Here is a 14,204-nt window from a genome sequence, read left to right on the forward strand (position 1 = left end):
TACTGCATCAACTCTTAACTATTATGCTCAATGGCTTCACATTTCCTTATTGGCAAACACCAATTAGGTTTTGGTAAACATCCTGTGAATGTTAATGAGTAATTTGCATAAATAACAATTTCCAGTAATTGGGCATTATGTATGCAACATGTGTATAGAGCCTATTAGAGGGTATCCAGACTTACAATTTATATTTTGTTATGTGACTTTTTTTACAGATCATGCAGCGTGTCTATAAAGCCTGTCAAAAGTATCCAGGTTGGAAAGCCAAAAACAACCCCAAATACAAACCATGGTTGTACCCAGAACAAATCAGACTAGAACGGCTCAACATAGACGACATACTACCAAGAACAAATACTTCCAGTGAATCACTGGATGAAAGTCAGCTTGTAGAAGGAGATTTTCAAGCTTCTGAACTTGACTTTGAGGATTAATGACATCTTGGGAACGTGATAACTCTTTTTTTTCATCTCTAATGAATATATTTCCTTCTTGGTGAGAACCTTCATCTTAAAACACAGATTTTATTCTTATATACAAACCATTGACAACTTCAAAAAAAAAAATAAACACTGCTGTGCACTTTATCATACTGACCTTAATTAAACAAGTCTGAAATATTTCATGAATCATGGATTCTTTTTTGAAATTTCCTGTATGAAGTTTTATCTCAAAGGTTCACAAAATGAAGCACACTGTGTGATCAGATTGACTCTGTTGGTTCACAATCTAAGGAAATATATTCTGGTTGTATTTCTCTCTTTTACTCTGCCTTAAATTGGTGAAAACAATATTACAAAATAATGTATAAAGACACTGACTTTTATTTTATTTTATCTTATTCTATTTTTAATGACACTGTCTTTTCCTTGTCTTTGGAGTTTTGATTTTTGCTGTGATTAGGAGGAACGATTTTATTTATCGATTTGTGCAATTTGTATCCAGCTTTGCTGAGTGGAAATTTTGACAGTGGGAGAATAGAAATCTCCTTAGATGAACATTCCATCGTTATTTTATTAGAATTATAGTAAGCATATGCAAATGTCATAAATTTTACTGTTTGGTTGTTAGCTAGCAGTGCAATGCAGTATAAGTTGCCCCTGTACAGAGATGTTGATAACACTTGATAGGAAAGAAACACCCTAACTTCCACCCACCCTCACCTCACCCCCAACATTCACCCTCACCTCACCCCAAGCTTCACCCACCCCCACCTTAGGATTTGTATGATATATTTATTGTCTGCTTTTCTCATCGTTTTTTTTCGCCAGATACATATAGAAAAATATGTACAGATAATAAAGGATTTTACAAATATGTGAGGAAACACAATGTCATTCTGAGTAGGCATAAAAAGTTGCAGATGAAAGTAAACAACTTTAATATGAGGAATGTATTCATCAGAATTTTGTGAGATCTGCAGGCACTCTGCTTGAGAACAACCTTCTATGTAACCTATACACAAGTAAAATATACTGTGTGATTCTTATAGCTGTTACTGTATCATATCTAAAACTCAGTGTTTAAATCATAGACGAGTCTTTGTGAGCTTGAGGCACAGTTTGGATTGAAAATCTGCAGGTCAGATGCTGAAAATGTAGATATTGTGATGAGGGTATCGGGAGGTGGGGGTGTACATGATGGTGGGGTTTACATACATATGGGGGTTGGGGGGGAGGGTGTATGCATGTTGACCATTACCAACATGTTTTTGGTAGTAAATGTGACTACAAACTGTATTTGAAGAGAACTTGTAAATGTATTATTAGAGATTTTACTTCTAAGGATTTGATTTCACTGAACAGGGTTTTGCGTTTATCTTATTTTCAGTTAGCTAAGATGAAATACAATGAGTTTTACAACAAGATCTCCACCAAAACAACTTCCATGTGGTATTACAGTATTTCATTAAAGTTGGTAGTTGCAAAAATAGTGGTTGACATTTTGATCGGACGGATGATTGTGGGTTTCCATAGAAGAGCATCTAAAGATTACTCTGTGTGAATGTAGGAAACACAGCATGAAAAAATTACGCACATGAATTGAACTTTTATGGCAGAGTTTTAGAAGTTTTCAATGGTGTTCACTGCCTCACATGAATTAAACTATTAAGGCATAGTTCATTTTCAAGAATATCTACTGCCTTTCTGTGCCTGTATTTATATGTACAGTCGTATATTTGAAGTAATGAAAGTTGTTTAAAACAAACATTTGAAGGTCTCGATTTACAGACAGACTAATGTTTTAGATCAATTGACCTTGATAGTTTCACAACAATGAAACCAATGATAGAGATTGTAGATAGATAGAATTAGATACTGTAGTTTGCTAAACTAGTGTCTAGACATGTTATGAAATCTCACACATGACTACATTTCACATGTGACATGATGTCTCACACATGGCAACATTTCACATATGACATGACATGGCATGACAACATCACACATGTCACACGTGGCATAACATCTGACACGTGATGATATCTCATACATGACATGGTAACGCCTCACACATGATATGACATCTGATACATGGCATGGCAACACCTCACACACTATATGGCGTCTCTCACACATGACATGGCAACACCTCACACACGATATGACATTTCACACATGACACACCAGCTCACATATTATGACGTCCCACTCATAACATTATGGCTCACACATGGCATGACGACACCTAACACATGTTGCACATGCTGACATCCATGTCACTATGTAAAGAATAGCTCTGGTTGATATCACAACTTTCTTACAATTATTCACATTTTAGCAAGCATTGCTCTTAGATGTACAAAAGCCTTCAATGCAATAAATAAAATCATGAGGGGGAAAATATTCTGGTAATTCATTTTCATATTTTGGTGACATTTTGGTTTGGTTTTTTTGTCTCTTTGGGGCAGGTTTGAATTTTTTACAATCTGGGAAAGGTGCTCTGTGACTTATGTAACTTTTATCTTCAAGATAATTATGATAAACTTATTGATGTAGTGATACCGATATGACAAATACACATACAGTAGTGTGTTATTTTGTAAATACTTAGCAAAAATGAAATAAATTGCCTTGTCACAGCATTTCATCAGTTATTAAGATTTCATGCACACAAACAAAACTAGTCTGAAAGGTCCATTCATTGGTCCGCTTATGTAACCCCTCACTATACCCATATTTAGCATATTACATACGCAGAAACAAAATGGATCTATTCAGACTAAAATAAAATATAAGTCTAGAAATGCTTAGGAGGGAATCAGAGAATATGATATCAGCCCTTGTATATAGTGATATACATAATGTGTTGCACACACACTGTTTGTTGTCCAGGAATCTAATGTAAAATTTGTATATTCAAAGTCAGTTTTGTGCACTGAATTGCAAGGATATTACATCAATATTCATACAATGAAACTTTGAATCTCATTGTGTGTAGGAAGTTGGTTATTTCATATGTTAATCCTACCTTCCTGACTGACAATACAATTTCAGTGTGCATGAAATCGTGATAAATGAACAAAACCATTTTCTATGGTCGTACACAATTTTATAAATATTTTTCTTATGGTAGTATGTGAGTTGCTGGGTATGTCTGTCCGTTATCAACTTTGTACAAGAGATTAGACTTCCTGTATCAAAAAGATGGAGGAAGGAAGAAATTTGAAAGAAAAAAAAGTTGAGTGTGTCTCTACCTCCAGTCAAGTAAACTTTACTTTTGATTGTGACTACTTACTGTGTTTTATTTGACCCTAACAACAGTTCTGGCAAGCTTTCTCAGTACCTGCAATAACTATTTTACCTCATGCTAGAGGATCAAACTGGAACTAGTGCATTTATAGTATTGTATGTGGTGCATGCCGAAGTCATTGCGTCGACCAAGAAATTGAATGATTGTTATTTTTATGATGCACCCAGGAGGTATTTCAGGTACCGAGAAAAAGTGTGTTAGTAGGAGAAGTGAAAACAGACTGTTTGTGGGCTCAAAAGTTTTATCATGTTTTATCAGGAAGATTAAATTTGAAATGTAAGAATCAAATGGAATATCTACTTTCACAAAGGGACACAAACTTAAATCACTGAAAAAATCATGACACAAAATGACGTAGATACATTGTCAGTTGTTTTGTTTCTGAGCTGTTGGTGCTATCAATGTCTGTTTTAGACTAACACCTCACACTATGCTCAGAATTCATAGTAATATTTGGTCATGTCACAATTACAATCTACAATTGTATTTTATATTTTTTTGCTACAGATGTAATAGCTTCATATAAATTACATTTAGTGGCATGGTCACATGATCTATTGTCAGCTGATAGTCATGTGATTGATATGTGGTACAACTACAAGATCATTGGAAAGAATATACCTGTCAAAGAAGTGTGCCCTCTTGAGGTGAAATATAGAAATGATGTTATTATTTGAAGTTTGTCAAAATGTTCTAATTTGAGGCTGACATTTCAATGACTAGTTGGGTTTCAGTATTAACAAATAACCAACTTCTACTTAGTATTTACCAATGTACAAGGGGAAGATATTTTACTTGTGTCATTTTATTTTTCTAAAAGCAACACAGGAATTGATTTTTTACACAGTAGTTGTAAAGTCATTGTACAGATCCACCATGGTAGTGAAGAGGTGTACAGATCCACCATGGTAGTGTAAGGTGTACAGATCTACCATGGTAGTGTAGGGGTGTACAGATCCACCATTGCTAGTGTAGGGTGTACAGATCCACCATTGCTAGTGTAGTGGGTTTGTAAGAATGTCCCAAATCCACTTTGTTAGTGGGTCTGCATGAGCATTGTTTTCAGGGCACCTTATATATGTTGTGGATGAGAAAGATAGTATCACAGGTTCCAAACTTTGGTATTCATAAATACCAGTGTTTTAATATTGAGACCATAATTCTGCTTGACATGTACTTACTTAAAGTTTATTGTTGTCTGTGATCTATAACAATAGATGAAGTCATTCCAAGTGAAGCATGTAATGCCATGTTGTCATGGTAACACAAGTGAGATTGTGAAATCATGTGTACTATTTGCACTCGGTATTTTGAGTATATCAATTTTGTCTTAGTATGACACAAATAATGAAGTCTAGTTTATAGCACTTTCCCTAAAACCATATACTGTATGGTTATATCAACAAGATGTTACATCTAAACTAAGTAATTACCCAACGCAAATCATAGCAAGTGTCAGCTTTACATAAATAGTGAATTATTTTAGATTAAACTTACTAGTACTTTCAATTCTGGAGAGGTTTTAAATTTGACTGGTATTCTCAACTTGTGTTCTGAAATGCATAATGCATTCTAGGAAAGAAAAGTGAACGTTTTCAGCCGAGTAGGCTGTGTGACCTACATATATATACCATCAAATAATCTAACACAATCTAGAGGACAAAAAAGAAGGTCAAAAAATAGTACAAACACAGATGTCTACTAATTTTGTTGAATATAAGAAAACCAAAATATTGCAAATGAATAAACATTGCCAGATGTTCTTGGCAAACATAAATTCTACAACAGATGACAAACTACATTGATTGCACACCGGAAATGAACTCTTTTAAAACTTTTTCAAGAAAACTCCAACCCATTCTCATTTAAAATTAATTAATAAAATCAAGAAAGTAAATCAGGGGTCACCGCACAAATTTTGAAATAGAAGTCAAACTGATATAAAAATTTAGCCATTTTGGAATCCAATATGGCTGCCAAATCCAATATGGCTGCCGAATTCTGTGTTAACTCTATGGGAATATAAAAGATTGATGATTTCCTTGAAAACAAGATGGTGAACCCACAATTTTCTTTTATTAATTCAAAAGAACCAAGAACAAGCTGTCATATAGCAAAGTTTGGAGTGAACTGAAAAACTTTGATTTTTCAAGGATATTTAGGAAGACTATAAATTGATAGTAAGAAAACGAATTGACAAATTACTTTGATATAACTTGTCTGGAATCATGTTCTAAGATATACATGTCTTCAATTTAAAATATAAATGCAAAGTTTTATTTGATATTTGGATTCATAGCTGGAAACAATGTTTGATAGATTGGTTTGAGATCTTCGTTCCATTCCATTGTACACATAGTTACTGTAGATATCTCTCACTTTTCAAATTAACTACAAATTAACTTTATGGAAATATCATGGAAATAGTATTGGAAAACTTTTGAGCAGACATTCTATAATGGTTTCAGAGAGTGAGATATATGTAATGCAAATTTTTTTTTTAAATATCTGTACCATTTCACGGTTCTGCCAATATCTGTACCATTTCATAGTTACATGTCAATATCTGTACCATTTCACTGCTTTCAATATCTGTACCATTTCACAGTGCTATCAATATTTGTACCATTTCACATTTCTGTCAATTTCTGTACCATTTCACAGTTTTGTCAATATCTTCCTTTTCACAGTTTTGTCAATATCTACCATTTCACAATTCTATCAATATCTGTACCATTGCACTGTTTGATTAATGTCTGTACCATTTCACATTTGTGTCAATATCTGTACGATGACAATACCATTTCACTGTTGTCAATATCTGTACCATTTCACAATTCTGTCAATACCTGTACTATTTCACAAGTCTATCAATACCTGTACCATTTCACAAGTCTATCAATACCTGTACCATTTCACAAGTCTATCAATATCTGTACCATTTCACAATCCTGTACCCTTTCATTGTTCCATCAATATCTGTACCACCATGTACTGTTTCATAGTTTTCAAGAAACCCTTATCCATGAACGTTACACGCATACAAACTATTGTCAGAATTTCTTGACTCTGATTTACATGAATTCAATCTCTTCAAAACCCTCCAGTATTTTAGAAATTAAACTTGAGGGGAAGGGAGTGTTGTAAATATTGGAGGGATATTTCTAATGTCTTCCGTAGTTTGAGACTTTATATTCCCATGGTTTTTGTTGTTCTTGATTTCATGACTTAATTGCTAGGTGTGGCATGATTTCTTTGAATAGTGAAAATATGTAAATTTATGTAAAGTGTAGATTTTTTCTTTTGCAGATAAATTTTCTTGATCGAGTGTTCTTCAAAGCACAACTGAGCTGAGGTCAAATATTGCTATAGGAATGGTTAAATGTCTCTGTCTGAACAACTTAAAAGTCAAAAACTGCTGGGTCCATTTGCTTGTTGATATTTGGGGATATTGTTTAGGGTGTCTAGTTGGGAAATTGTTCAAATCAAAACGATCACACCACAGGTGTGTGTGATATAGGTTGAAAAGTGTGATTTGTGATTTTTTTAAATCAATGGGAAAAAGGTGAGGCTGGTTTTATTTTAACTGCATTCCTGTACAGGAACCAAAAAGTCAATTTCACCAACTTAGCATAGATGACCCTATGTTTTGATATTCAAAACAGGCCTAAAATGTTACAATTTTTGTGCCGAAAATTGTGAAACTCAAAAACAACAAGGCAGTTTGGACTGAAATTGGTTGAGATTGATCCCAGGGATGTATACAGGTAGAGTTTATAATGGTGACCCAGTTCTTAAATAAAGTAGAAAAATATGATTTTTTTTTTGGTCAAAAATCTTGAATTCAATATCTATCATGCTGATTGGTCTGAATTTGATAGTGTGTGGGGCTGTGTTGATGAAAAATTGTTCACAACATGATGACTCCACCGTTGATTTGCAAATTAGATCTAAAATTATTATTTTTTCGTCATCGATCTAAAACTCAGTGAATACATTGCAGATTGGTTTGGTAGGGTAGTGAAGTTCCCTGGGATGTCCGGATTATATTTGTTACTCAAGATGAGCTGATGTTATCGTGTGCAATAAGATCGATCTTAGTCAAATATTAAGTAAAACTGAATTGATATGTATGCAGTTGTGCTACAATGCCATTGCCTGTAGTGGATGCTGTGCAATGAAGTTAGAAATTGACTCTATAAAGTTCTCAAATAGTGACATATCAATTTGAAATCGGGGGTTGTCACTCTTACACATTTCATAAGTGTTTCATTTTTTTGTCAGATCAATCTTTTGAAAATTTGTGCAGAGATATTTAGAGATTTTGAAGTACACCACTACACCTTTAATACATTCAATTTACTGTTGTTAGATCATGTAAAAAATCATATTTTTATTATGTATGATACGAGTTTCAGTTTGGAAAGACAAATTAGTGTATTACAAACTAATATACAATAAGAATTGAGGATTTTATGGAATGGAATAATTTCTGAAATGCAAAAGCAAATAAAGAATGGAAATCTTTTTTTCATCACGATTTGCTTGTATAGTGTTATGTTCTTTGTGTTATGTTAACTATGTCCTATGTGTGTATGCTGTTAACTATGCGTGTATGCTGTGAGCTGGACATGTTCTATGTGTGTGTTAGCTGGACATGTTCTATGTGTGTATGTTAAGTGGACATGTTCTATGTGTGTATGCTAGCTGGACATGTTCTATGTGTGTATGTTGTTAACTGGACATGTTCTATGTGTGTCTGTTAGCTGGACATGTTCTAAATGAGTGTATGCTGTTTACTGGACATGTCTAAGTGTGTATGTTGTTAACTGGACATATTCTATGAGTGTTGTTAACTGGACATGTTCAATGAGTGTTGTTAACTGGACATGTTCCATGTGTTATGCTGTTTACTGGACATGTCTAAGTGTGTATGTTGTTAACTGGACATGTTCTATGTGTGTATGTTGTTAGCTGGACATGTGTGAGTTATGCTATTAACTGGACATGATTTATGCATTTATATTGTTACCTGGACATGTTTTATAAGTTTTGGGCTTGTTGGGCTCTGAGTGTTATAAATATTGCTTGGCTAGTCAGAATCACACATGCCCAAAGAATAAAAAACAAACAACACTATAAATACAAAATATGTGTAATCAAATTGCCATTTAATCAATATTACAGAACTTTGAAAGTTATTCATCAAGCTATATTATACTCTACAATGTACACCAAATTTTGATGGGTTCCTTGTGACCATCTCTTTGACATTATGGAGGCTATATTAGCTGGTAATAAGTCGAACACAGCTACTAACTCACAAGAATGGCAGCATGTATAAAGAATCATGGGAGACGTGCTGCTGGAGCAAAACTTGCCTCTGGGGCATTACATACAAAAGTCACTCCAATGACAACAGCCATTGGAACATACCCTGCAATGTAGTGGAATCAACTTACATGAAGTTACACCGCCATGCTGTGACATTGCAGATTTACTACAGATTGTGATTTCAATTTTCATATCACATTTTATTTCTTCAAATTTAATATATTATACAATGGGGCTACCTTTCAGTCATTATTACAGATATATATATTATTAGATATTCGTATCAAAGCATATTATGCAAATTTCACCTTCAGGGTATATATTTACCCATATATCACTTTGCTGGTCTATTCAAACCCCAAAATGTATCAAAGTCAAAGTGAGTCCTTCAATAATCGGGCTACTAAAGATTGTGACACCTTTGTTGCAGCAATTTTTAACTTACTGGGAGAGTAAAAAAGGTAGAAAGATAAAAAACAGTCTTTCCTAGAAATAGCTTACAGCTACAATTTCTGTATACAAAATAGACAATGTATTGACTTGAAATACAAATTTATATATATAAAGTTAGAAAATTCCTCTGTAATGTTCAAATTGATATGGAAGGAGTAAGTATGCTGTTATACAGAAGAACATTTTAGACAATTCTTTACAGAAGTAGAAAAAAACCTTTCTTATCCATACATAAAACCACCATTATTAGAAGTACCAGGACTAATAGGTGATCTTTCAAAAGTTTTCTCAAAACCTGTAAAAAATGAAAAACAAGAAACAAGTTATTCACACCACATCATTGTCAAAGTCCCTCTCTCACATAAATATGCCGACTGTTATTCAATCTACAAATGACTAATCCTCCATTGGTTGATTTGTAGTGTATATAATAACTAAAGTATCTCGTCCGTAGCTTATACTAAATTGTACAATGACTAACCACACCCTGACATTTTAGTAGGTTGCATCCCTTGAAAGAACATCTCACACTCAGATCAACACACTCCCTTCTGTAGGAAAAGCTGTCAATAATGTCCATGCTGGAATAGTATGGTGGCAGTCAAGCAAGTATGGTAAGAACTTAGCTTTCCCCTTTCCCACCACAGCCAACTGATGTGATAAATTGTCTGTCAGGGACTTGACTACAAACATGTAAAAGTTAGAAGTGAAAAATATCTAACCCTTTGATAAAAGTGGATTAATTTCAATTGTGACTCTCCCTCCATCTTAGACAAATAAATTAGGATCAATATCAAAAATAAAAAAAGAACTTTCAGACTCACCATATGGAAAGTATCTGATTGCCATTTCAATTTCATTGGAAGACTTCAGTATTCTAACAGCCTTTATAATCAAATTAAAGAGAAAAAGAATTACACTGTAAACCAGTGAAATGGTTGAATGTTGATAGACACAGAGAATGACCAGTGAAAAAATTCAATGTTGACAGAGTACCTTGGGAATATTAAAGTAGAAGAAACATATGTATGTACAAAACAATGCTATAGACATATTTCAAATTAAGTTTAGAAATAGCATCATTGTCACTGCTTGTCATTGACATATCACAGAGCTCACTTATATGTATGTAACTTGTATTTTCCTTGACTGAATACTGTAAACTTTGGCGATATGGCAATTTTGGACATGTCAGGCGCACTTTGATTTCAGTGCAAGGGGAAAGTAAATATTACAAATATGTATTTGCAACTGTTGTTGACACCTTTCACAACAACTATGTATAGAAATATGACACCTTGTAAAGTATGTTAGCGAGATTTATTTCAAAGGAAAAACCGAAAAACATACAACAACAGTAATGAAAAATACTGCAGCAAATACAATGAAAATATCATCTACTTTCATAGAACTATGCAGTAACAGTGGCATATAATAAAAATATCTCTACCGAAACTTATGCCATATCTGTTTATTGTTGTGACCTGAATGCTTAACTGTATCAGCATTTTTTTTGCTAATGTTGGGGAACCCTAGTAACAGAAATGAGGAAAGGGGTAAATGTAGCATAGTTTTCCATACAATCTACCATAATTTTGTTTGAGAACCCCAGTAAAATGACTGGGTAGCCCCAGTAGATTTTACCTCCTTACCACCCTTAAAAAACAGTGTATAAATAGATGTAGATGGCAATTCAGGAGTATTCAGTATGAGGTATTTTACTGAAAGAATGGAAGAGATGTAGAGTAGTAACAATAAAGACATATACACTACTTACATCATCATGTCGGAGATCTTCAAAATCCATTCCATTGACGCTGAGAAGTTTGTCACCAACTTGAATGCCTACTCTCTCAGCATTAGAATCTTGGTAGACCTGGCAGTGGCAGTTGAATGTGTACAAAGTATTAGCTAGTGTTATGTGTGACAAGGTATAGGCTTGTATTACAATTTTGAGTTTGGGCAAATACTGATATTTTTATGAGAAATATGGTTGACATTCAGTCACATTTGATGATGAAACAAAATACTGTTATTAGGGTCAGCAGTGAAAAACTAGTTGGGGTTGGGTGACCGGAACCAAATATTTTTTAAGGTCTTATAATAAGAAAGATTACCTAAATGAACAATGACAATGATATACTTACCTTTGAAACATAAATCCCACATCTGTGTTCTTTGCCACCCCGGATATTGAAACCCAACTAATATTGGAATAAAAAAAGAAAGATAATACAAAGAATAAATTGTCTCCATGGGGTTCATAAATATTGGTAGAACTTTTGTGGTGCTGTTATAAGGTAATCACTCTGGTCAAGTAGTTGCCTAGAACTCTATCATTTCAGTCCAGTTACAAGAAACTGTTTTGATTGGCTAGTAAAATGATGACATCATTGCATGTAATTGATGTATTTATTACATGTAACTAACCTTGTAACTAACTCATGGTATAATGTAAAGTTTTGAAAGGAAATGAAATCTACAAACACAGGGGCAAAAATATCTTACCTGATCATTGTATTTGTTTCTCTTAAATCTGACAATCCTTGGTAGAAATAACCTGATATCTGTGTCATATTCTGGATGACCTCTCCTCTATGAGAATTAACAAAAGTGGAATGTTAACTTAGGTTCCATCAATTCAAAGGCCTGTACTACTATCTGTAGCAGATTCTAAAACATAATTAAATCTCTACACATTTATTCATACATAATCACATACCATAAATTATGGGGGTTTTATCAAAACACAGGCATGATTTCACTGAACAATTAGTCTTAATATTGGGAATGAATGTTCACAAAATCTGGGTTTATAATTTCTTTTCAAAGTCAAAAAAGATAGAAGCAAAGTCAAAATGTTTGCTCACATTTCACAACTAGACACAAAAAGTAACATCCTTGCCATTTACATGTAGACACACACACACACACACACACACACACACACACACAAACACGAACTGACACAATAACACACATGATGCACTACCAAACTTTAGTGTTCAGTAAGTTGCGCTTACAAAAACCATTGGCCTTATGACAATCCAAAAATACAAGATAAAGTCATATATTCATGACATCTTGCAGGTTTATCAAGTTTGAGTCAGTTTTTTTTAATTTACCATTTACACAGATAAATATACAGATTGTCACACACTCACAATGAATCTCATTCTTCTCAAAAGGATCATGTTTCCATCTATAAGCTAGAATATGTTGTGCTGTTCAGCCCTATAAGGCCCTATTTATCAATCACTGTATTGTATATTTTTACTTTGGCCCTCTGAGAAGATTAGGCTTTTCCTAACAGGGTCAACCTTGTTTCTTAAAAATAAAAGTTGTTATTATTGTCATAAGGCTTCTCAAATTAGCTGATAGCAGTGGTATTAAATTCATGTAGTCCAGTATCTTATTTACAGACTACACAATCTACACCCACTGACCATACCATACGATACCATCATACATATTTACTCACCTTATTTGGTGGCATCCATTCTGGAGGATGTTCATAAGGTGGAAGTATGACTTTGACCATTCTATCTCCAACTTTTCCATTCCGGACACTTCCCATTGTGTTTCTGCAAACAAATTACATGTAATTGTGTTTTTCCCAACTTGTTGTTTTTTATGTAAAAACAAATACCCCCCTGGTAGAAAGAGGATAAGCAATTATATAAGAACAGTATGCTACTCTATTAGTCCTGCTTGCATGCGGAGTAATCCGGGACTCGACAATTGTCCCCCTAGACTCGTGCACCGTCATGTAAGCAGGGCTACTACTCTATATGATTCAGACACCCCAGATCATGAGTCTGCAGCCCAGCTCAGTTATAATACCTTGGGGTCTCTTTGTATGGATCTGTATACATATGAACATAGCAGCAAATACAGACCTGTATACATGGAAATATAGATAGTTATGAGTTCATGGTACCATGGAAGTATACGTTATACTTCCATGATGGTACATATACATATATATATGTATACTTTCATTCATTCACACATACTTTCTTTGTTAGTTTATTTACTTTTGTTTGTTTGTTTATAACATGCCTGGCCTGCTGCTTATGGGCCAATAAAGGCAAAATGACACAACATATGCGCAGTCTTTTTTAAACACTGTTTCTTTTTTAGTGTAATTATATGCGAATACTTGTTGATACACCAATGGAAATATTACATGTAAGCTTTTCTGTAATGTTAAAATTATTTTTATGATAGAACATAGTTATCAAAAATAACCATTCATATTATTGCATCCCTCAAAGATTTATTTTGGGACTGTCATGTCCGGGATTGACACCCTGTTCATACCCAATGACTTTGTCAACTGTAAACAAAAGACCCTGACGTCACGGAATGTATGCATCTGATCACGTCTGTGTGTGTAGTACATACTACGTTCATATGCATTTGATTACAAGTAACACACATCATGATCAGGGGTGTAAGTCTAACTCTACTGTAGGACAGTGAAACACTGTGAAACTCAATATAACGTAAGACCTTCTCATATAAATTTTTACAGTTTCTACTAGATATATGTCTGTGAATTGTGTTAGAGCGAAAATACTTACCAACAACTGCCAACTGTCGATGCTATGATGAGTACGAGTCTAACATGTCAACATCCTACGAGTATAAAGTTGGCG

General features: G+C 34.0%; 2 protein-coding genes across 2 annotated transcripts in view; one reads left to right on the forward strand and one right to left on the reverse strand.

The window, feature by feature from the left end:
• Nucleotides 1-8,293, forward strand: part of LOC144438928 (START domain-containing protein 10-like) — a 29,848-nt gene extending 21,555 nt beyond the window's left edge. Inside the window, exon 6 of the mRNA XM_078128155.1 lies at nt 219-8,293. Within this exon, the coding sequence (XP_077984281.1) occupies nt 219-437 (219 nt within the window). The 3' untranslated portion in view covers nt 438-8,293. The remainder of the gene's footprint in view (nt 1-218) is intronic.
• A 621-nt stretch (nt 8,294-8,914) lies between these two features.
• Nucleotides 8,915-14,204, reverse strand: LOC144438880 (PDZ domain-containing protein 11-like). Its single transcript, XM_078128092.1, has 7 exons — nt 14,130-14,204; nt 13,025-13,127; nt 12,052-12,138; nt 11,691-11,747; nt 11,321-11,419; nt 10,368-10,428; nt 8,915-9,838 (listed from the first exon to the last, which is right to left on the reverse strand). Exons 2-7 carry the CDS (start codon nt 13,118-13,120, stop codon nt 9,765-9,767), a joined length of 474 nt encoding a protein of 157 aa, XP_077984218.1. The 5' UTR covers nt 13,121-13,127; nt 14,130-14,204; the 3' UTR covers nt 8,915-9,764.

This window comes from Glandiceps talaboti, chromosome 8 (assembly GCF_964340395.1).
Source record: "Glandiceps talaboti chromosome 8, keGlaTala1.1, whole genome shotgun sequence".
In the NCBI taxonomy this organism is placed as follows: Eukaryota; Metazoa; Hemichordata; class Enteropneusta; family Spengelidae; genus Glandiceps; species Glandiceps talaboti.